The sequence below is a fragment of the Schistocerca piceifrons genome, chromosome 5, assembly GCF_021461385.2.
Source record: "Schistocerca piceifrons isolate TAMUIC-IGC-003096 chromosome 5, iqSchPice1.1, whole genome shotgun sequence".
In the NCBI taxonomy this organism is placed as follows: Eukaryota; Metazoa; Arthropoda; class Insecta; order Orthoptera; family Acrididae; genus Schistocerca; species Schistocerca piceifrons.
In genome coordinates this window covers 72,362,485-72,388,284 of record NC_060142.1, presented here as the reverse complement: position 1 = coordinate 72,388,284, position 25,800 = coordinate 72,362,485, and the positions used below count along the sequence as shown (strand labels likewise).

At 43.5% G+C, this 25,800-nt stretch overlaps 1 protein-coding gene across 1 annotated transcript in view; it reads left to right on the top strand.

The window, feature by feature from the left end:
• Positions 1-25,800, top strand: part of LOC124797822 (UDP-glycosyltransferase UGT5-like) — a 160,491-nt gene that overhangs the window by 105,741 nt on the left and 28,950 nt on the right. Inside the window, exon 5 of the mRNA XM_047260849.1 lies at positions 21,011-21,233. Within this exon, the coding sequence (XP_047116805.1) occupies positions 21,011-21,233 (223 nt within the window). The remainder of the gene's footprint in view (positions 1-21,010; positions 21,234-25,800) is intronic.

Genomic DNA, 25,800 nt, shown 5'->3' with positions numbered 1-25,800 from the left:
ATCCTTAGAGACGTAATTTTCTAGCACACTTTTCAGACCGCAGACCTGCTCGACGCAGGACACCACTTTCCTGAATCCAGCTTGATGTTTGGTAATTTGATAACTTACTACCCTGAGTCAGAGGTACGATGGAAGTAACGCAGTAATCCTTTACGTCTGTTCTGTCTATCTTTTTGTATAAAGGGCGAATCAATGTTGTTTTCCAATCGCCAATTACTTTTCCACTTTCGCAAATATTTTCTATTTTTCGATTCAGAACATTAATGGGTATTCCTCTTCAATTTTCCAACATTTCTACTGCGATCGAGTCTTCCCTGATGGCTTTCTTCTTCTTCAGTTCCGGGTTTACCCTCATGATTCCGTCAGGAGCAGAAGGAGCCGAACTCTTTATTTGCTGAGACGATTCTCGGCCATATTCCTCTTGGTTATTGGCAGTTAATCAGTGCCTCGCTGCACTTGCCTAGACTCTCATACTTTTGCTTTATTGTTCACTACCAGTTTCCTCCCGCCCCTCTCGAAGGTCAAACTTGCTGATTGATTGCAATATACGGGGTGGTCCATTGATCGTGACCGGGCCAAATATCTCACGAAATAAGTGTCAAACGAAAAAACTACAAAGAACGAAACTTGTCTAGCTTGAAGGGGGAAACCAGATGGCGCTATGATTGGCCCGGTAGATGGCGCTGCCATAGGTCAAACGGCTATCAACTGCGTTGTTTAAAATAGGAACCCCCATTCTTTATTACATATTCGTGTAGTACGTAAAGAAATATGAATGTTTTAGTTGGACCACTTTAATTCGCTTCGTGATAGATGGCGCTGTAATAGTCACAATCATACGGCTCACATTTTTAGACGAACGGTTGGTAACAGGTAGGTTTTTTAAATTAAAATACAGAACGTAGGTACGTTTGAACGTTTTATTTCGGTTGTTCCAATGTGATACATGTACCTTTGTGAACTTATCATTTCTGAGAACGCATGCTGTTACAGCGTGATTACCTGCAAATACCACATTAATGCAATAAATGCTCAAAATGATGACCGTCAACCGCAATGTATTTGCCAATACGTGTAACGACATTCTTCTCCACAGCGAGTAGTTCGCCTTCCGTAATGTTCGCACATGCATTGACAATGCGCTGACGCATGTTGTCAGGCGTTGTCGGTGGATCGCGATAGCAAATTTCCTTCATCTTTCCCCACAGAAAGAAATCCGGGTACGTCAGATCCGGAGAACGTGCGGTGCTTCGACGACCAATCCACCTGTCATGAAATATGCTATTCAATACCGCTTCAACCGCACGCGAGCTATGTGCCAGACATCCATCATGTTGGAAGTACATCGCCATTCTGTCGTGCAGTGAAACATCCTGAAGGAACATCGGTAGAACATTACGTAGGAAATCAGCATACACTGCAGCATTTAGATTGCCATCGATAAAATGGGGGCCAATTATCCTTCCTCTCATAATTTCGCATCATACATTAACCCGCGAAGGTCGCTGATGTTCCACTTGCAGCCATCGTGGATTTGCCGTTGCCCAACAGTGCATATTATGCCGGTTTACGTTACCGCTGTTGGTGAATGACGCTTCGTCGCTATATAGAATGCGTGCAAAAAATCTGTCATCGGCCCGTAATTTCTCTTGTGCCCAGTGGCGGAACTGTACACGACGTTCAAAGTCGTCGCCATGCAATTCAAAAAAATGGTTCAAATGGCTCTGAGCACTATGGGACTCAACATCTTAGGTCATAAGTCCCCTAGAACTTAGAACTACTTAAACCTAACTAACCTAAGGACATCACACACACCCATGCCCGAGGCAGGATACGAACCTGCGACCGTAGCAGTCCCGCGGTTCCAGACTGCAGCGCCAGAACCGCTAGACCACTGCGGCCGGCTGCAATTCCTGGTGCATAGAAATATGGTACGGGTGCAATCGATGTTGATGTAGCATTCTCAGCACCGACGTTTTTGAGATTCCCGATTCTCGCGCAATTTGTCTGCTACTGATGTGTGGATTAGCCTCGACACCAGCTAAATAATCTACTTGGGCATCATCATTTGTTGTAGGTAGTGGTTGACGTTTCACATGTGGCTTAACACTTCCTGTTTCCTTAAATAACGTGACTATCCGGCGAACGGTCCGGACACTTGGATGATGTCGTCGAGGATACCGAGCAGCATACATAGCACACGCCCGTTGGGCATTTTGACACAATATCCATACATCAAAACGATATCGACCTTATCCGCAATTTGCAAACGGTCTATTTTACACGGGTAATGAATGTATCACGAAGCAAATACCGTCCGCACTGGTGGAATGTTACGTGATTCCACGTACTTATACGTTTGTGACTATTACAGTGCAATCTATCACAAAGCGAAGAAAGTGCTCCAACTAAAACATTCATATTTCTTTACGTACTACACGAATATGTAATAAAAATGGGAGTTCCTATTTTTAAAAAATGCAGTTGATATCCGTTTGGCCTATGGCAGCGCCATCTAGCGGGCCAACCATAGCGAAATCTGGTTTTTTCCTTCAAGCTAGACGAGTTTTGTTCTTTGTAGTTTTTTCGTTTAATGCTTATTTCGTGAGATATTTGGCCCGGTCACTATCAATGGACCATCCTGTATATGGTGCTCGAAAGTCCCATGAAAGTACCTGTTGCTGATCCTTTCGAATTATGACTCAAAGCTCTCGAATTATTGTGTGATTTCGGTTCTTTTGGCTTGTGGAGCGATTTTGCAGCCTGTTTCCGTACTTCTTTGTACACTAAGAGCTCACCTATTCCTCTGTCTGAGTACTGACCTTATAGGCCATTGCTCTTCCGTCAGTTCGGTCGTAAAGACGCTACCTCTTTTCCGACATGCGCCACATCTTTCCCCATATCCTGCCAGGCCTGTGATTCTATTTATTGTAACAGATGTTGAAAATTAGCTTTATTTCCCCATAGTTTTTCAGGGTCGATTCTTACAACTTTATTCTTAAGTTATATGATAGAAACAATCTAATCTTTACGCGCAGAAGCTGTGGTTTACCCTCAACTGTTCTGACGTCTTCAACGTTCTTCAGACTTACAGGATCTCAAGATCAGGGCCCAGAAAAATTTCTGTTCGAATACACTACTGGCCACACCACTGCTACACCACGAAGATGACGTGCTACAGAAGCGAAATTTAACCAACAGGAAGAAGATGCTGTGACATGCTTTTTAGAGCATTTACACGAGGTTGGCGCCGGTGGCGACACCTACAACGTGCTGACATGAGGAAAGCTTCCAACCGATTTCTCATACACAAAGAGCAGTTGACCGGCGTTGCCTGGTGAAACGTTGTTGTGATGCCTCGTGTAAGGAGGTGAAACGCGTACCATCACGTCTCCGACTTTGATAAAGGTCGGATTGTAGCCTATCGCGATTGCGGTTTAACGTATTGCGACATGGCTGCTCGCGTTGGTCGAGATCCAATGACTGTTAGCAGAATATGGAATCGGTGGGTTCAGGAGGGTAATACGGAACGCCGTGCTGGATCCCAACGACCTCGTATCATTAGCAGTCGAGATGTCAGGCATCTTACCCGCATGGCTGTAACGGATCGTACAGCCACACCTCGATCCCTGAGTCAACAGATGGGGACGTTTGCAAGACAACAACCATCTGCACGAACAGTTCGACGACGTTTGCGCCAGCATGGACTATCAGCTCGGAGACCGTTGCTGCGGATACCCTTCACGCTGCATCACAGACAGGAGCGCCTGCGATGGTGTACTCAACGACGAACCTGGGTGCACGAATGGCAAAAGTCCATTTTTCGGATGAATCCAGGCTCTGTTTACAGCATCATGATGGTCGCATCCGTGTTTGCTGACATCGCGGCGAACGGACATTGGAAGCGTGTATTCGTCTTCCACATACCGGCGCATCACCCGACGTGATGGTATGGGGTGCCATTGGTTACGTCTCGGTCACCTCTTGTTAGCACTGACGGCACTTCGAACAGTGGACGTTACATGTGAGATGTGTTACGACCCGCGGCTCTACCCTTCATTCGATGCTTGCGAAACCCTATATTTCAGCAGGATAATGCACGACCAGACGTTGCAGTTCCTGTATGGGCCTTTTTGGATACAGAAAATGTTCGACTGCTGCCCTGACCAGCACATTCTCCAGATCTCTCCCCAATTGCAAACGTCTGGTCAATGGTGGCCGAGCAACTGGCTCGTCGCAATACTCCAGTCACTACTCTTGATGAACTGTGTTATCGTGTTGAAGTTGCATGGGCAGCTGTACCTGTGCACGCCATCCTAGCTCTGTTTGACTCAATGATCAGGCGTATCAAGGCCGTTATTACGGCCAGAGGTGGTTGTTCTGGGTATTGATTTCTCAGGATCTATGCTCCCAAATTGTGTGAAAATGTAATCACATGTCAGTTCTAGTATAATATATTCGTCCAATGAATACCCGTTTATCATCTGCATTTCTTCTTGGTGTAGCATTTTTAATGGCCAGTAGTGTATTAGAAGATTTTCGAGTGCAGTTCCTTAAAAGTTATATACAATGGTATAAAATCAGGAACAGAGAATAGAAGGAGCTGCAAGTAAATTAAACAAAAGCTTATGATTGGTATAAAGTAAATAATAGCAACTGATTTCGATAAACGGCGCACAACAGATACAGAAGAAATTGTACAGCATATAATTATACCAGCAAACTATATGAGAAAACTGGTGTATCACTAAAAGCATGTTACGTAAAAGAAAATGAAAAAGTCCCAGAAAAACTCCCGAATGAAATAAGGAAAGCTATAAATGAAATGCAGGGTTGCAAAGTGTCATGGCGGTCTGATGATTGAGATGCCTAAGCTTATTGATGAAGAAATAGAAAAACACGTGGTTACAATCTTTAGTGATCGTATAAAAAAAGGTAGTTTGCAGTCCTAGAGCATCGACAGCACGCCGACCAGCGCAGCTCCGCGAAACCGCATTAAGAAGGCGCTGACCCGCGTGCCTAAGGAATGAGCAGGCAGCGCCACACCTCCAGGAAGACAGAGTTCAGCGACCCCTGTCATCGCTGTCTTAACCAGCCGCCCATCGCTGGTCGGCACAGTACGGTCGCAGAGTATGAGAGCATCAGTACAGAGTAATAGCAAACCAATACTTAGCCTGCGTTCTGCGAGTAGTGCTTGTATGTAGGAGGCACAGGAAGCGTAAGAATCAAGTTATGTTCCTTCCCTTAACTGAAATAAGATTTTCTAGTAATTATGAAGTGTTTTGTGTAGATGGTTTTGGATTCCTGCCACTTCTATACTTCTTGTTTGTATCCTTGGAGAATTACCGTCCCATCAGTTTACTTCCTCTTACTTACAGATTTTCACTAAAGTCTTGAAAAATCGCATCAGCGCTATTGCGGATAAAGCACAACCCCTAGAACAAGCATGAGTACGCACTGCTTGTAGCACAGTTGATCATACACACTCCATGCGTGAAGCAACTAGTCCAGCCAATGAATACTAAATGGCACTATACATAGTTTTGCAGCCTTTTGAAAACGCCTTTCATTGTTTCAGTCACATTGCTGTTACACAGGCACTGACAGAACAAGGTGTGGAAACAAAATAAAATGTGTGAATTCCTAAGGGACCAAACTGCTAAGGTCATCGGTCCCTAGACTTACACACTAAAACTAACTTAAGCTAAGAACAACACACACACCCATGCCCGAGGGAGGACTCGAACCTCCGGCGGGAGGGGCCGAAACAAAATACATAAACACATTATGTAACATATATGATACCTCGACGGCTCCTGTCGGCAGAGGAAAACACAGAAAGGAGTTTTCCAGTGAAAGAGGAGTAAAGCGAGGGAACCCTAAGTCCCCGAAACTATTTATAACAGTTCTTGACAGGGCTGTGTGCAAAAATAATTAGAAGGAGCCTCGCGGGATTAGCGGAGCGGTCTGAGGCGCTGCAGTGCTGGACTGTGCGGCAGGTCCCGGCGGAGGTTCAAGTCCCCCCTCGCGCATGGGTGTGTGTGTTTGTCCTTAGGATAATTTAGGTTATGTAGTGTGTAAGCTTAGGGACTGATGACCTTAGCAGTTAAGTCCCATAACATTTCACACACATTTTTGAATTAGAAGGAAACAGAAATTAGAATGAATGCGAAAAAAGACTCACTAACTTGAGATTTGCAGATTATATAGCAGTCACAGCCAACAGCATCACAAAACTGCAATCCTCTATAAAGGATTTATCAGGCAGCTGGGAAAAATTGACCTTCATATAAATCTGTCTAAAATAAATGCAATGTATAAGTAGGTTAACAGCAATACAAATAATACTGAACAACAACTGTCTAAAGAAAGTTGACGAATATGTTTATAGTGGTCAGTTAATTAATATCCAAGAAGATTTAAATATGCAAATTTTCCAGAAACCAACAAGGTTGTAAGGCTTATGGAAGACACGAAGCGGTTTTTAAATCTAATATGCCAAGAAACTTTTTAAGGAAGTTTATTTTCGGTGTGTTCTTGCTGTGTAACATATGGCTGTGAAATTGGATTTAAACGAGCTCAAGGAGCTATGGAAATGTCACTTCCAGGTCCTCATGAGAAAAATAGGAAAATAAGTGAAGAGATAAGACTGATAACAGGAGTTCACGATGTTTGGGAAATGGTAAAGGCTCTAAAGCGGAAACTAGCAGGATTCATCGCACGGAAAAATGGTGGAAGACAGACAAAAGTGGCAGCAAGTTGGAGGGAAGACCGGCCGACCGCTGTGATAAGGAAATGAAGAGAGTTGCAGGCTTCATTTAGAGAACAGCAGGAGACAGCGTGGAAACAGCGGCTGAAATTGTATTTGTTAGCTTAAGGTTAAAGAGGGTACATCTTGTAAAGGCTGAATTAGCTAAACAATAAATAAATAAACAATGACAAAGAATTTGTCGGTAGCTCTGTGCGTCTCGTAAGTCTATGGAACGAACCTGGCTATTGACACATTTTTTTTTACTTCCATAACAGTTAAAAAGGGAAATGTTAATTAACAAATATCGAATCATAATTTTAATGAAAGTTATGAACATTTTAATTAACCCTAATAGATGTATGTCAGATATTAAAATGTAATACAGACATGCTAAACGCCTTTTTGAATGAGAAAAATTGTGTGCAGTAATCATCTCTAGAAATATAACAGTATTTGCTTTGCTAATTTGATGTTTCGCATTTTTGAATCAAATTTTAATTTACTGTGAATACTGGAATTTTCATGCAAATATAATTAAATAAGACGTTATTTTGATTAAAAGTCAGGATACCATATCTGTCAATGTGATATTTGCCTTTGTTAACAAATGTCGAATTAAAAGATGAAAAAAAGCTACCATCCAGATTCGAACCAGTGACTTTATAATTACAAGGCAATTACGTCAGGCGCTGAGCTACTGACGAATGCCGTGCTGCTGTTGGACACTGATTTCCGGCAGTGTCACTCAAATCCTGCAAGTATTGCGACGTGGTCCAACTGGAATTCACCAAAATATTCTCGTGGAGAGCGCCTAGTTTTTTCCCACTTGGTATGACTTTTAAAATAAGTAGGTGCAAGTTTAAGATCAAAGCCACCACACCCGCAAACATGTCTTCTGCCATTTTTATTTGTTCTACTGTACGGCGTGTAGATGCCAACGATATTTCGAAACTGTAGTTCCTTTCCAACTTGTGCGTTCAAATCGCACACTAGAATTTTGACGTTCCCAGTCTGGCTTCTTTGTAATTAGCTCCCTACCTGCTCCTAGGATATGACTGCATTTTTAATGTGTCTTCAGTTATTTTCTTTTATGCATGCGTGGGCACTGAACAACGTGTAGCTTTTTTTTCCACATTTCAATGTGGCAGCAGAGAGTCTGTCTGCAGAGGGTTTGGGGTCTGCTACTGGTTTGTGAATATAGAATGCTATGCCGATCTCCGTAAGATACACTACGATGCTTCGACCACGTTTCCCTTTGAACATTTTGCAACTCTCTGAGTGAAAGATGTTTGAACCTGTAAATCGCGTCTCGTGTAACGAAAGAATCTGAATGTTCTGCTTTTCTGTGTCACTACAGTTCGTTCTGAAGTAGTGTCCAAGATAGTATACCAAGAAGCAACAAGTGTGTCTAGATATTAACGCTTCTTAGCTTATACGTTAGACGTGGTTTCATCGACCAATGTGTTGCTCTCATTTCTACTTTCTACTGCTTGAAGGCCTCCAAATGCCTCCCACTACACCTTGTTTGCCAGTACAGCCCCCCGCACCCCCTCCGCCAACCAAGAATCCGAAGACCTGTGCGCACAGCCCAGAGTTATGCTGGATCCCCGTTACCTGTTACCACTTCGGGTAGTTCTTTCTGAAAGTATTTGCATCATGCATACGTGCTTTTTCTTCATATTATGCTTTTTTTTTGGGGGGGGGGAGGGGCGGGGATACACGGGATACACTGATAAGCCAAAACAGTATGACCACTGCACACAGCAACGTTGCTTGCCGCTTGGTGGCATTGTGTGCACTTGATGCGGTAGCAAAAGTATGTAACCGAAGATATAGGCCGCAGATCGGTAAGCCTATTGAGATAACCGACTTTGGGAAAGGGCAGATTGTTATTAGGCAGTATCTCGAAAACTGCGAAGCTGGTCGAATGTTGATGTGCTACGGTCGTGAACAGCTACGGAAAGAAGCAGGACGACAGTGAAACTACTACTAGGTGCTAAATGTTTGGACGTCCACGACTCTTCTCTTCGCAGATTGTGGGATTTGGAAGCTTGTCTGCTCTGTAAAGTAGGATAGATGGTGATCTGTGGTATCTCTACCGAAAGAAGTGCTGGTGCACTTATAAGTGTTTCGGGGAACACCGTTCATCGTACATTGTTGAACATGGAGCTCCGCAGCAGACCATCCCTACATGTTCACACGATAACCCAACGAAATCGCCAATTACTGCTGCAGTGGGCACGGGACCATCGCAATTAGACGGTTTATCAATGAAAACGAGTCCATTGTTTGGGTGAATCACATTTTTGGAACACTAGGTCGATGGTCGTCTCCGCAGACGCCATCATGGAGGTGAACGGCGGCTCGAAACGTGCAGCGCGCCACCGACGTAGGCTGGTGGGAGCAGTAGTATCCTGTGGAAGACATTCTTTTATGTTGCATGGGATCTCTGGTGGTTATCGAGGATACGCTGATAGCAGCGAACCACCAGCATCCTTTCACGCTTCGTGTCTGCCCCGACGGCGATGTCATCTTTCAGCAGTACAATTGTCCGTGACTCGGAGCCAGAACGTGCTAAGTGGTTTGAGGAGCGCTATAGTGAACTGACGTTGATGCTTTGGCCAATTTCGCTTGATGTAAATGCTATTGAACCCTCTGAGTCGCTGTTGGGCGCCATCACTGCGTACAGAAATCAGCGGCCCGTTGTTTACATGACTTATATGACCTGAGCGTAGACCTCTAACGCCACATTCCTCCGAGCGGTTCTAGGCGCTACAGTCTGGAACCGCGCGACCGCTACTGTCGCAGGTTCGAATCCTGCCTCCAGCATGGATGTGTGTGATGTCCTTAGGTCAGTTAGGTTTAAGTAGTTCTAAGTTCTAGGGAACTGATGACCTCAGCAGTTAAGTTCCATTAGGGCTCAGGGCCATTTGAAGCCACATTCCTCCACAAACCTATCAACAAACTGTCGGATCCTTGATACACAAAGTCAGTATTTCGTTCCAAAGACGGACAAACAAGCTGTTAAACAGGTGGTTAAATGAAACTTCCTGGCAGATTAAAACTGTGTGCCCGACCGAGACTCGAACTCGGGACCTGTGCCTTTCGCGGGCAAGTGCTCTACCATCTGAGCTACCGAAGCACGACTCACGCCCGGTCTCACAGCTTTACTTCTGATAGTATCTTGTCTCCTACCTTCCAAACTTTACAGAAGCTCTCCTGCGAACCTTGCAGAACTAGCACTCTCGGTCGGGCACACAGTTTTAATCTGCCAGGAAGTTTGATATCAGCGCACACTCCGCTGCAGAGTGAAAATATCATTCTGGAAACATCCCCCAGGCTGTGGCTAAGCCATGTCTCCGCAGTATCCTTTCTTTCAGGAGTGCTAGTTCTGCAAGGTTCGCAGGAGAGCTTCTGTGAAGTTTGGAAGGTAGGAGACGATGTACTGGCAGAATTGAAGCTGTGAGGACGGGCCGTGAGTCGTGCTTGGGTAGCTCAGTCGGTAGAGCACTTTCCCGCGAAATGCAAAAGTCCCGAGTTCGAGTCTCGGACGGGCACACATTTTTAATCTGTTAGGAAGTTTCATATCAGCGCACACTGCAGAGTGAAAATCTCATTCAGGTGGTTAAATGTTTCAGCTCATCAGTGTATGTGTGTGTAAGCCTCAGAGCCAATTCTTCCGCCCTCTCTGAGAATGTTCTTCTTCCGCCTTCGGTGCCGTTTACCGATGTTATTTTCGCGTCAATTGATCCGCGGCTATTTACTTGGCTAGGCTTTATTCGCACCTGTATCTCTGCAAGAGCTTTCCCTACCCACCGTTTTTTTTTTTTTTTTTTTTTTTTTTTTAAGACCTCAGTTTCGGCCAACAGATTCGTCTCATATTTGGCAAATCAATCGTGTAGAATCTAAAATGAAAGGCAATAATGTACTTAGTCTCAGTACCCAACCGTTTCACGAAGCACGAGCGACCTAGAATTGACTCAACTGTATATTTTTCACCGTAGTTATAGGATCGGAAAACGCATGTTGTGTTAGAAATAGAGGAAAAAACCCTTTACAACGGCCGCTCATGTGGCCATAACGTGAACACTGTTCAACAGAAACGCCGCTGGCATGACGGCTAAGGCAACTGGCTGAGGAACGGAGGACCTGTGTTCGATTCGAAAATGCATTCTGCAGTTTTCTTTTTCATTGGTAGTTTTTACCACTTCTTACTTCTTAGGAACAGAAGTGTTGAAAAGGTATGTAAGGAATAGTAACGAAGTAGGCAAATAAATTCTCAAACGACTTACACCGATCATCCAGAACAGACCCGATATGTCCACCTTTGCCACGGGTAACAGCGGCGACGCGTCTTGAACGGTGGGAACGACGGTGGACGTGGGAACGTGTCTGAAAGCGGAGCACCTGGGGAAAGAGGTGGGAGGGAATCCCGCTTATTGACCCTGTCCGCGAGCAACTGCAGTGAGGTCTGTAAGACCTCCAATTGCTGCTGCTGCTGCTGCTGCTGTCGCATGAGCTGCTGCTGTTGCTCTACGTGAGTGAGTAATTTCCCTTCCATACTCCTATGCTCCGTTTACCTCGTCGCCAAGTGTAGTAACCACAACCAACAGCGGGAACGCCTTGGGCTGCGGATCGGAGCCGCCAGGTGGGGAAGCCGCCGGCGCTGGAGCACGCAGCACCGGGTAAACACGGGACGAGTCGGGCGACAGACCAACGACAACTGACAACAGCCGACCACGACCCACTATGAGCGACACAACAAGGAAGAGATAAACAACGGAGGCTTGTGGAAACCACAACACCAAACACCAAACGTAAACCCACTCGGAACCAGAGCCAGGCAAATGTCAACAACGAGCAACGACCAGAACGCAGTACCGCCGAGATAGAAACGAAATCCAGAGCGAGTACCAGACTGGCTGGACTAGGTTTTTTTTTTTTCTTTATTGTGATTTTGATCACCTTACACAAGGCGGGCTGTCAGCAGCAGGGTACGCCGCTCTTCAGCCTTGAGTTGTACAATACGTAATACATGTAGGTGGCACAGAGAATACAATCTAAACGGTGGGCAAAAAATGTAGACACTTAAAAAACAAAAAAAACATGGAGCCGTTCACGCTGGACGAGAAAACATCACTGACACTAGTTGACACGGCGCACATAACAGGGATGATGGCGACGGTACACGTGAACAGGGGTGGCGTGACGGCGAACAAACACTAAACACAAACGAAGGCACACACACGAGCTGTACTAGGGCAGAGTGGGTCCCTATATACGCAACCGGAGGGAGCGGCTATTGGCCGCTGTCTGCACGTGGCTTAGCGGTGACGCCATCGCTGCGTGGAATAGCCGCCGCGGAGGAGGAGCCCTCTATGGGCTGACCACGTCCATTTGTTCTGCCGCGTGTTCGACTTCCGCGGCGGAAGGTACTAGAGTGCCGATGGGCACGGACCCATTTCAGTCCCAGTTGCCGATGTCGTGGTGTTAACATTGGCTCATGCATGGGTCTTCGGCAGCGGAGGTCAATCGTTAGCAGTGTTCGGTGGACTGTGTGTTCAGACACACTTATACACTGCCCAGCATTGAAGTCTGATATTAATTACACCACAGTTCGCCGCCTGTCCTGTTATAGCAGTCTGACATCTGTAATGAGGGGTGGTCGCCGAACCCCACGATATCTGGATGTGGTTTCACCTCGGTTTCGCCATGTGTTGAAGACATTCACTACAGCACTCCTAGAACACCCGATAAGTCGTGCAGTTCCCAGAATGCTCGTGCCGAGCCTCCAGGCCATCACACTCTGCCCTCGGTCAAACTCAGATAGATCGTGCGGTTTCCCCATTCTACACACGGACAGCACGTTTACTGATACTAGATGTACCGTGCGTGTGTCTGACTAGCAGCCATTGCTCATCATATGACGGTACAGATACCCGGAGGACCTTATATTGGTTGTGGGTATGTGGTCATAATGTTGTGGCTAGTTGTATAAAAATAATTCCGAGCAAGACTGTTGCGAATTCGTCACGAGCGATCTCAGAAGCCGACAGCACGACGTTTGTTTACGATTGTCAGCGGCGTGGTACGGATCAGTATTAATTCTCGGAAACGAAATATTTTAAAATGTAAATCAGATATGTTTTCCATCGGCTCTGCGGAAACAACGATGTTATTGCAGCAAGACTGCATTCATTAGATACTGTTTGTGCTACTACTACATTTGCTTGAAATGTTTATATGACAAGTGTCATCGAACTAGTTGTTCGACGGAAAATGAGAATATGTAATAGAGTGAGTGAAAGAGACATTGAAAAGTAACCAGAACGAAAATATTAATTCTTTACTAATCCACACCCTTTGAGAAATTTGTTTATTCGTTATTGATATACCAGCCTTATTAACCCTCCCATTCCCATCAGTTTCGATGCAGGAAGAAATACAAACGAAAAAAGGGGCTCAATACATTTGGGAACCGAACACTGACACCCTGTCCCCCATCCCCCTCCCATCCAGATTCTTACGCCAACGCTAAATAGCGTTTACCTCCATTTATAGCAAAAATATGCGTTTGCTGACCCCATGTGCGATGATGAAAAATACTGTTTTCAATTACCTATCTATCGCGTCAATTTTGATTCGACTGCTCGTCATGAACTTTAGGTGTGGGTTTCTCAGAAACAGGTGGGTATTGAGCCAAAATATCTTACGAGTCTTTCATTATAGGTTGTACCCATGTCACCTGCCACACAGAAGCCAAATAGGTTAGCCATGTCTGACGCGTTCCCTTTTTTAGTTCAGGGCAAACTGGACATAGGTCTACTGTAGTACAAGTAATTTTAATTATATTGAATCAGATACTTTATGATCCAATAGGCAGTATTCTTCCAGTACAAGAAGATCAGAAGTTATCACGATGGCTTATGAAAATGTTGTACTGAAATTTAACATGCTGCACGACCTCAGACACTAAGCCTGGCAGAGGTAAAGTTGACTGTCACTTGCGGTAATTCTCTTGTGAGAACATGTAACTGAAGCCCGGTGAACACTTAGTTGTAACTATTGCCTCATTATGTGAAATCTGTTATATTTGTGAGAGAAGTGAAACAGGTGGAAGAGACATTTGTACACCGTTGAAGTTCACGGGAGCAGTGCACTGGGCTTTGTACAATAAATAACAACGAATTCTCATCCTTCTATTATTCTAAAACGACTGCACCGGAACCCACATATTAAGAAATAGCCACCTATATTAAATACAGGTTATTCCACTCCATTTAAGTCTGATGCAGTAACAGAAGTACGAAATTTCAAAAACAGAAAACTCTGTTGCAAGTGTTAACAATGAACACTAGCCCTAAGATGTTCAGCGAAAGAAAGAGAAAAATTTATTCTCACTGCGTTTTTTTAGGGCTTTCGGGTTAGCGGCCATTGTGAACGAAGTAAGATTCTCTCCAGGTCCTACATATAATATCTAAAAGGAAAGAAATTATCCTTTTCAAAGAAGTAGAGATAACTAAATTTCTCAAGCAGTTGGAAAACTTGAGCCTCGATGATCAGATGGGCACAGAAAACTAAATTGTCTACCATACCATTATGTCTGCTTTATCAAAATTTAGATAGATTCCTTTCTTCGTTTTCTGCCTTTGTCTCCTGCCATCGTCGCTTCATGTTCGGTTTTCCTATCACCCCAAAATCTTTTAAGCTTTTGTGTGGGTTTTTTTCCCTTCCCCCTTCTCCCTTTGATTATTTAGCATTCGCTATCCTTTCCCCTCTTATACTCACACCACCATCCCATCCTCCTTCTCCATATTCATTTACATTGACGTTTCGGTTCATCTTAATACACTACTGGCCATTAAAATTGCTACACCACGAAGATGACGTGCTACAGGCGCGAAATTTAAACGACAGGAAGAAGATGCTGTGATATGCAAATGATTAGCTTTTCAGAGCATTCACACAAGGTTGGCGCCGGTGGGGACACCTACAACGTGCTGACATGAGGAAAGTTTTCTCATACAAAAACAGCAGTTGACTGGCGTTGCCTGGTGAAACGTTGTTGTGATGCCTCGTGTAAGAAGAAGAAATGCGTACCATCACGTTTCCGACTTTGATAAAGGTCGGATTGTAGCCTATCGCGATTGCGGTTTAACGTATCGCGACATTGTTGCTCGCGTTCGTCGAGATCCAATGACTGTTAGCAAAATATGGAATCAGTGTGTTCAGGAGGATAATACGAAACGCCGTGCTGGCCTCGTATCACTAGCAGTCGAGATGACAGTCATCTTATCCCCATGGCTATAACGGATCGTGCAGCCACGTCTCGATCCCTGAGTCAACAGATGGGGACGTTTGCAAGACAACAATCATCTGCACGAACAGTTCGACGACGTTTGTAACAGCACGGACTATCAGCTCGGAGACCTGGCTGCTGTTACCCTTTACGCTGCATCACAGACAGGAGCGCCTGTGATGGTGTACTCAACGACGAACCTGGGTGCACGAATGGCAAAACGTCATTTTTTCGGATGAATCCAGGTTCTGTTTACAGCATCATGATGGTCGCATTCGTGTTTGGCGACATCGCGGTGAACGCACATTGGAAGCTTGTATTCGTTATCGCCATACTGGCATATCAACCGACGTGATGGTATGGGGTGCCATTGGTTACACGTCTCGGTCACCTCTTGTTCGCACTGACGGCACTTTGAACAGTGGACGTTACATTTCAGATGTGTTACGACCCGTGGCTCTACCCTTCATTCGATCCCTGCGAAACCCTACATTTCAGCAGGATAATGCACGACCGCATGTTGCAGGTCCTGGACGGACCTTTCTGCATACAGAAAATGTTCGACTGCTGCCATGGCCAGCACATTCTCCACATCTGTCACCAATTGGAAACGTCTAGTCAGTGGTGACCGAGCAACTGGATCGTCACAATACGCCAGTCACTACTCTTGATGAACTGTGGTATCGTGTTGAAGCTTCATGGGCAGCTGAACGTGCACACGCTATCCAACTGTGTTTGACCCAATGCCCAAGCGTATCAAGGCCGTTATTACGGCCAGAGGCGGTTATTCTGGGTACTGATTTCTCAGGATCTATGCACGCAAATTGCGTGAAGATGTAATCACATGTCAGTTCTAGTATAATATATTCGTCCAATGAATACCCGTTTATCATCTGCAATTTTAATGGCCAGTAATGCGGTTGGCACTTCAGTGAAGGAGTTAGTTTCCGTGTTACCACCGGTTTGTTTGCTTTTAAATTTTTAAGAATATTTCATTCATTCCATCATTGGCCCTGTTAAGCACATACCTTATTTCAATTTGTCTTTACTATCATCGCCGACACTGGGTGGTTTCATTAACGTCAGTCTACTACGCGACCCACTCCGTCCAGCATATACGTCGTCTAGTACAGTGTTTATTTACCAGTGTGATTCATGGCTGTAACCACCAACCTGTCTTTGAATCGCGTATTTAGTTTCTAGTCCTGCGCTCCCGCAGATTTAATTTCTTATTTATGCTGTAATTTTACGTCTTTAATTTAGAGATTTTCACATAACAATCCAGGCTTTCCTGTGCCCATATTTGGCGATTGCGGTTTTCGCTTTAACGCCATCGTAACATCAGCTTTTAAATGTGACAAATGCGTTCTGCACTTTTCAAATGGCTCTAACATGGGAACCTCCCCATCGCATCCCCCTTAGATTTAGTTATAAGTTGGCACAGTGGATAGCCCTTGAAAAACTGAACACTGATCGATCGAGAAAACAGGAAGAAGTTCTGTGGAATTATGAAAAAATAAGCAAAATATACAAACTGAGTAGTCCATGTGCAAGATAAGGAATGTCGGGGAGTGGTGAGCTCAGGAGCGCCGTGGTCCTGTGGTTAGCGTGACGAGCTGCGGAATGAGAGGTCCTTGGTTCGAGTCTTCCCTCGAGTGAAAACTTTTTGTTTTCGTTTATGTGACAAACTCTTATGTTTTCATCACTTTTTTGGGAGTGATTATCACATCCACAAGAAAACCTAAATCGGGCAAGGTAGAAGATCATTTTACCCATTCGCCAAGTGTACTAGTTAGGTTGGTCGACAACATATTCCTGTCATGTGACGCACATGCAGTCACCAGTGTCGTATAGAATATATCAGACGTGTTTTCCTGTGGAGGAATCGGTTGACCTATGACCTTGCGATCAAATGTTTTCGGTTCCCATTGGAGAGGCACGTCCTTTCGTCAACTTGTAGTGACGTAACAAGACTGTTACGCCACACGGTAGTAGCCAAAAGAAAGGCACGCTAGACTAATGCTGGGGCCGATAGTGCACGCACAGCATAAAACAGACGGGCGTGAAGTCTGGAACATGAGAACTTATAAATGAATACGAAGAAAAGTATGTAGATGCTTTTTACTTATCTTTTATTAATTCCTTGGAATACATCTCTCTTGAATACTCGTAAGCTATAGGCACTGATACAAATGGCTCCTTGCTAGTTCGTAGCCATTAACTTAGCTGATGGCTATTCTGTCTCTCGGCTAATGAGAGAGAAAGGCTTCGTCCAACTGGGCGATAGCTAGGTTCGCGTACAACTGGGCGGTAGTTTGGTTCTCGTACAACTGGGGTCGAGTCCACTCTCGTATCACGAGACCTGCCTTGGTGGTGGCGCTAGGTCTGCGATCACAGTGGCGACACGCGGGTCCGACATGTACTACATGGACCGCGGCCGATTTAAACTACCACCTAGCAAGTGTGGTGTCTGGCGGTGACACCACACAACTAATCGCACGGTTTTGCGGTGCGATCGCAAAATACAGAGACTAAACTTATTACAGTGAACAGAGACGTCAATAAACGAACGGACAGATCATAACTTTGCGAAAATTAAAGAAAGTAAAATTTTCAGTCGAGGGAAGATTTGAACCAAAGACCTTCCGTCCCGCTGCTGCTCACGCTAACCACGGGACCACGGCGCTCCTGAGCTCACACTCTCCTTAATATTGCTTATATTGAGCATGAATTACTCAGTTTGTATATTTTGTTTATTTTTTCATAGTTCCACAGAACTTCTTCCTGTTTTCTCGATTGATCTGTGTTCAGTTTTTCAAGGCCTATCCACTGTGCCAACTTATAACTAAATCTGAGGGGGGTGCGATGGGGATGTTCCCTTGTAAGCACTATGGGACATCTGAGGTCATCAGTCCCTTAGACTTAGAACTACCTAAACCTAACTAACCTAAGAACATCACACACATCCATACCAGAGGCAGGATTCGAACCTGCGACCGTAATAGCAGCCCGGTTCCGGCCCGAAGCGCCTAGAACCGCTCAGCCACGGCGGCTGGCTCTGCGCTGTTCAAGGGAAATGAATCACTTTACTTCTCACCTTTAGCTTAGCTATCCTATTGATAGGTGCTAGATAGGTTCGCGAATTAACTGTTATGTGACAATATCGTTGTTACTAATTACGGATAATCTGAAGATGTTTTAACCTCACGAAACACGCCATTATTAATAAACCACTCGCAACGGAGACTGTTTTCTGTTTTTGGCAACTACAGTAAAACTTTTACTACATCCAAAAAAACGATTCTTCTGCAAGGCCCACCAAGAAGTAGAGAAAGCGCTACGTATGTTCCACTGACCAGACCGGTGCCAGCTGCGCATTTTCTGCATGGCATCTCCCAGTACGTTATGTCCCTCGATCTAGATCGATGGCGGCTTCAGAGCAGCTTGTGCATAAAGTGGTGGGACAAATTACTGAGGTGGACAGCAAGTGGCCATCAGATATTCTTTGTGCCTCATTTCCAGCAAGTGCCTACCTCTGTAAATACTTTTTTTGTTATATAAAATGCATTTAAACATCGTACCATAAGTCATCTACCAGTTTCGGTTATTAAACATCATCCAGGATGCTCATCAACATCAACATTAAAAAATTATGAAAGTACAGTGCGTACAAAAATTGCAAAACTCTACAAATATATGGATGCAAAATTCCATTCGTATACTTACACGTTACAACAGATTATTTAAAAACATCACATATTACTTTGAAGCTGAAGATGTCGAAATTATCTAGTGAAACTGTTCAAACACCTGACATATCCAGTGAAATTGTACAAACACCTGACATAATTGTCAGATGTTTGTACAATTTCACTGGATAATTTCGATATTGTTCAGCTTCAAAGTATTATGTGATGTTTTTTGCTAATCTGTTGTACCCTGTAAGTATACAAATGGAATTTTGCACCCATATTTGTTGAGTTTTGCTATTTTTTAATGTTGATCGTGATAGACATCCTGGGTGATGGTTAATAACAGAAACCGGTAGATGACTAGTGGGACAAACAAATAGCTGATGATTAAAATGCATTTTACAAATACTTTACGGCTGTTGAACCCCACTCTGGAGTGAAGCCAGAGACAAAGGGTGAGTTGAAGAAGCGATTCGACTGACGCAGTTCTTAGAACATCAGCATGACATATATATTGAAGAACGGAAGAAGATGGAAGAGCGAGCAGATTGAACTAAAATTTATGAAAAATGGTTCAAATGGCTCTAAGCACTATGGAACTTAACTTTTGAGGGCATCAGTCCCGTAGAACATAGAACTACTTAAACCTAACTAAACTAAGGACATCACTCACATCCATGCCCGAGGCAGGATTAGAACCTGCGACCGTAGCGGGTGCGCGGTTCCAGGCTGAAGTGCCTAGAACCACTCGGCCACACCGGCCGGCCATTCTGTTTCAACGCCTATAACAGCACAGAATAAGACTCTAAACTTCAGACGTACCCATTATAATGTCAATGTAAAGGTTGCACTTAAGACACCATTCACATAAAGGTGCAACTGCTGTCAGAGAAAGGAATGTTCCCCGTCTAGTCGGTTGTCCGTGTCGGTCAACGTCTCACCGTCTACAATGTCATATGACTTTACTCTTAATCAGAAGGTAAGGGAAATTGCTCTGCATTTTTCGTGTTTCCTTCTTTTGATTTTATGCATTGTTTCAGGAGGAAAATCTATCAGTTAAGGTGTTTTATAACGTCCACAGAAGTATTGTGTGGGGGGCATCGAAAATTAAATTAGATGATAACTGCACATGAAAGAACTAAAAGGCGAACCAACGGACTACTTTTCGGCTGGCGGAAGGAACATTATGATGAACAAGAAGAAGAAGAAGAAGAAGAAGAAGAAGATGATGATGATGATTATTATTTGTGTCTAAAGCACATGACATCTAGATCAGTGTAACAGTGTACATCTATTAATACTAGACAACTATACATAATGAAAGACAACTAAAAGTCATTTCCAAAGAGATAGTACACAAAAATTTTACCTCTTCTCTAAACGCATGCGCAAGTAATATTGTTCGTAATATCTTTTTGGCAGTCAACTTTCCTGTGTTGCTTATACATTAAACAACACGTAACTCGATATATGTGTGTCTCGCACTGGATGAGTCTTCCAAATCCACCGAGCGAGTTGTTGCAGCGCTGACACACGGCACTAACATTCCGGAGGACGGTGGTTCGTATACCCTTACGACCAACGACACTCGGATTTTGCTAAATCGCTTTATGCAAACGCTGGAATGGTTCATCAGTAAAGCATACTATCTCTTTCCTTCCCAAGTTTGTGCTGAGTTTCTAGTGACGTGTGCATCAAGAAAATTGGTTCAAATGGCTCTGAGCCCTATGGGACTTAACATCTGTGGTCATCAGTCCCCTAGAACTTAGAACTAATTAAACCTAACTAACCTAAGGACATCACACACACATTCATGCCCGAGGCAGGATTCGAACCTGTGACCGTAGCGGTCGCGTGGTTCCAGACTGAAGCTCCTAGAACCGCTCGTCCACACCGGCCAGCGATGTGTGCATCGATTGGACATTAAACCCAACGTGCCCTTCCTTTTTTGTGTGTTGCTAGGCTTATGTACTTTAATGTTCATAATTAGCATCAGTCTCTTACAATTTCAGCTGCGTCAGCTGCCTCCGTTAGGTGGTGTATTTGGCCGCTTCGTTTGTGAAGCATCCTGTGTTTTATACGAACTTCTACGATTTAAGCGTTATATTAAAGGCATAGTTGTACTATCATTGAAACACCTGTGAGCTACATGTTTGTTCTTTCATTGGACAAAGGGATCTACCTACTTAACAATAAGCTTTTCAGACGTTAAGGAAAATACGAAAACATGGGAGCATATCGTGTACATAGATTGTTTCTTTTGCGTAGGACATACAGAAGTTCCTGGACGACAGTCCACACGGTGTGATCTACTTCAGCTTGGGATCGATGGTGCGAGTTGAGACCTTCGACCCGGAGAAGTTCAAAGCGATTGTGGACGCCTTCGCGTCCGTACCCCAACGCGTTCTCTGGAAAGCCGACCCGGTCAACCTCCCGGGACTGCCGCCGAACGTCAGAGCTCAGAAGTGGATCCCACAGAACGATGTTCTGAGTAAGGGACATCTTACAGCTATTTTAAGAAGCCTCTGCCTGTAATGAACTAGCTGCCGTACCCTACTTCGCTCACGGTGTTGATGAAAGATTGTGTGGTAGTTGCAATGAAAGGATAAACTTTAAAGTATAAGAGGTAAAAAAGATATTGAAAAATGTTCTAACTATTTACAATAATTGTTCACAAACAACATTTTTCATTTTGTTATCCGGTATATATATATATATATATATATATATATATATATATATATATATATATATATATATATATATATATATATATATATATAAATTTTTCCAATTTCCCACTCTCGTATAGTTGACCTTGAGAGAAGAAGGATTCTTTGAAGTTGCTGCCACAATATTTTAAAGTTTATCCTTGCGCTTTGTTAATTGTAAAACTGTATGTTAATTTGATTGAAAATTGCAGTCTTTTAAATTTGAATAGCAGTCCAGTAGACATCAGTTGTATTCTAGTGATAAATGGTGTGTGTCCTTTATACTTACCAGTCATCATTTCGGCTTCAGTGATGTTATCCGATAGCTGTTCCATTACATAGTTTTGGTGAGTAGATATTTCTGAGTAGTGTGAGAGGAGATACAATTTTATGTCGAAGACAGTGTAGTGACAGTCCTGATACTTGCAAAGAGTTTAGAAATTCTGTACGGAAGGTCACACTTTCTTCAACGTTTATTATCGTCTCGATCGATTTGTACATTCTATCTTCAACGGGAATTTTCTTTTCAATATTTATGTTGACGTCATCGACAATATTATATTTAGTTGCCAAAATTACCATTTCAAATAGGCAGTCCGAATCGATATAGTTGTGAACATTGTTTGGATAAATTTGGTCGATGAGTTCGTTTTTTCAGCGATGGCTATGTTGCAGAAATCACTGCTGACTTTAATAAGGCCTGTCATCTGGTCAGTAGGATATGTGCCTTTGCCTACTTGTAGAAGCTGTTGAGCAAAATGTTCTGCTGTTTCGTCTTTCGATAGTTCAACTCTCATATTTCTTGTTAGCTGCAGTATTTGTATGTGTGGCCAGAGATGTGATTTTCTAAAGCATGCATTGATCTCGACTGCTTGGGGATAACTGGAAGGGCTTGTCGAAAATCTCCTGGAAGTATGAATAGAGCTCTTGCCATTGCTTCAGAGTTCCCTCGCAAGTCTTGCTATGTTCTGTCCATGGTTTCGAGTGGTTTTTCTATGTGCCATTGTGCACTCGTCCCAGAAGATAATTTTAGCTTGTTTTAATTCACCCCGTCCAAATGCTCTTGAGATTTTACGTTCCGGGCTTTGTTCTTTCGATATATTCAACGGTACTTATAGGGCGGAATGGGCAGTTCGTCCTTCCATAATTGTGACTGCAACGACGGATGATGCCTGTGGAAGTGCGATGTTTGTTTAGCACGTATGTTCGCCAGTAATGGAGTTGTTAGAAACGTTTACCCACTGCCGCCTGGTGCGACAAGTAAATAATTCCGCCATTGTTGTTGTCGATGTGGCCCATGATAACGTTGTAAGTTTCCTTTTGATTGTCGATGAGAAGTGGTTCGTTGTCAGCAATGTATTGAAGTAGTTCGTTTATGTTGTAGCTTTTTTCCTTCGTAATTTCGAAGTTTGGCACACTTATTTATTTACTTAGCGTGTGGCTGGAGATACAACATCTGCCATGATTGAAATTTACACTTGTATGTATAGATTACGAATGCAGTCTATAGTTTGTGGAGTCGCGAGAGCAAATTCATTAGCACTGCCATTATACTTTCTTCGTTCATCCATAGTTGAAATGGAGACAGTGGGACATCAGCTAGTTTAAATTTATATTAAAAATGAAGAAATTCCTCCAGTTGTATTGAAGGTGTCGATTTTATTTTGGCAACTAGTTTCAACGTTGTAACAACGTCATCTTCAGGCCCAACACTTACTGACGTCAACTGCGTGTGGCCGATACTAGAAGTCAGTGGTGAGATATGGACGTCCATATCTCACCACTGACTTCCAGTATCAGCCGCACGCAGTTGACGTCAACAAGTGTTGGGCCTGAAGATGACGTTACAGCGTTGAAACTAGTTGCCAAAGTGAAATCAACACCTTAAATACAGCTGGAGGAATTTCTTCATTTTTAATATAAAATTATACTTTCTTGTCCTGCATTCGGTGATGCTGTGCTGGATCGTCTGCTGTGTAGCACCTCAGTAACACTCAAGTGTTGAAATTACGTACCACTTTTGAAGTGGGAGGCTGCACAATTCCCATGGTTGGTTCGGATTCTGTTTAGTGTGGACCATTGTCTGCGAGGGAGGTTGAAGCCAGGTGATGACGTCTTCTCCACGGGAGGCATTCTTGGGCAGCATCTTTTTATGGTGCTTGAATACCAAGTTGTACTGAGGTCTCGTTGTTTATTGCTGAACAATTGTCTTCTAGGCGAATGAGTGCTTCATTGAAGGTGTCGTGGTTGATTTCGATTTGGTACAGTACGTCATCATTCATATCCTTTTTGAAGGAGTCTCATAGTTGAAACTTCCTGGCAGATTAAAACTGTGTGCCGAACCGTGATTCGAACTCGGCACACAGTTTTAACCTGCCAGGAAGTTTCATATCAGCGCACACTCCGCTGCAGAGTGAAAATCTCATTCTGGAGTCCCATAGTTGTTTTGGATTTGATGGGTTACATGTTATTAGAATTATGGCGAATTTATTCAGCTGAGGCCTTGATTGGGGCTTCTTGTGTTGTTTATTTGCAGAGGTTGTTGTTTTCCAGTGGACCTAATCGTTGGCCTGTTTCTCTGTACATCTGGCATAGGCAACCGTCAGCAGTGTTGATATCTATGTATCTTGTTGGTCCCCGTATTTCGCATAGCAACATCCGGAGACAGAAACATTCGGTGTTTTTCGGATGTACGGTGTGTACTCGGTCTAGTGCGCCAGTTTTCATGGCTCCTGGATGATCAACTACTGGAATTCCTTGTACTCGTCGTTGAAAGATTTGTCTTGTGTTCCATGTATTATAGGTAGGGACGTCCACATATAGTAATGTTTTGGCGAATGGATTCGTTTGACACAGTTGGTAAAAACTAGTTAATGTTGTGTTCTGAGGTTGTTCGCTTGCAATTTATCTGGCGGTGTCTTCTGTGAAGTAAACTCTCTACCTGTTCTCCAAATCCACTGCTACATCTTGTACACTTGGTTCGCGTTCGTGCATGGGAAAACCGAAAATGCGCCACACTGCTTCATTACTGTTGATGTATCTTCCCATTTTGGTACAAGAGGATTCTGTCGGCTCTGTTTTTTTTTTTGTGTGTGTCACTGTCTTTGGTTATCTGAAATACTGCCATGTCACTGCCTTTGCTTCTATACTTACAGGCGTATATGATGGATTTCACTGAACTGCAGTATACTACGTTTATGTGTGCTTGGAACATCTTGGAAAGTATGTGTTGATTATCTATTTCCAGTGCGTCGCTGCCTCGTATTCGTATTTTTGGTGTGAAGCCAGTGTTTTTGTCTTCGTACATCCATATTTAAATTGGATGAAGGTGGGACACATCTGGTATAATTTTTAATAAAAATGAAATTTCTCCAGCTGTACTTAAGATTTTTGGGTGATTGTCTTCTATATTTGGGATAGCCATCAACTCCGGTTTGTGTGTCGTTCAAGTGCGGTTTTTGTACATTTTCCATCACTCTTTGATCATTAAGTGGTAAGCATAGAACCCCTTGGAAGTGAATATTTTGCTTATTTCTACGCCTGTTTCAGGTTTGATTTGTTTGACATTAAAATGATTTCCGTCCCCTCCGTACAGAAATATTAATGGATATTGGAAGGCATCATATGAACGGTGTGTCTCTGAAATGCGTTATAGTCCTCGTCTTCTTCGTTATACAATTATGTCACGCCTTGAGATTTCATTGTCCACAATTACGATGGCGACTTCGTGTCTCCGAGATGAATTAAATCGACGTACGAGTTCTCCAACTGGTCTTTCAAGGCTCGAATTATAATTTTGTGGTCATCAAAAATCATGTGATCTAGTGCTATCCTGAATGTGTGAATCAGTTGACTGTACTTCTGTAAGACTCTCTGCATATCTTGGACTACTTGTCGTCTCAATCCACTGGTATTTGTGCATGGTTGATCAGTTTCTGTTTCTTCATTTCTGATTAAATATACTTGCAGAAATTTGTGGTCTTCTATGAGTAGTGGTGGTAATAGTCCCAAGTTATGATAGATTTGTACTTGGATGGGGAAACATAATCCATTTCATCTGTGCTAACGTTGATCGAAGTGACACCTACAGATGCCATTTGGAAGCACGCGTTGTGTGCTTTCATATTTTGAGGAACGTGTTTTGATTCTGGAGTATACCCCATCATGTAACGTAAAATTTCCTGCAGAGGTGGCTCCAGTGGTGGCAATCGAATTTTCGATTCACGCAACAGAGTCCTTGTGTTTCTCTACTGAATTTTTTTCGCGTTGCAAAACTGGCAGATGTTATCCATTTTTCCGATTACAACATGTTTGTGGTAGTGGAATGTTTCATTTTTTAGGTTGTAG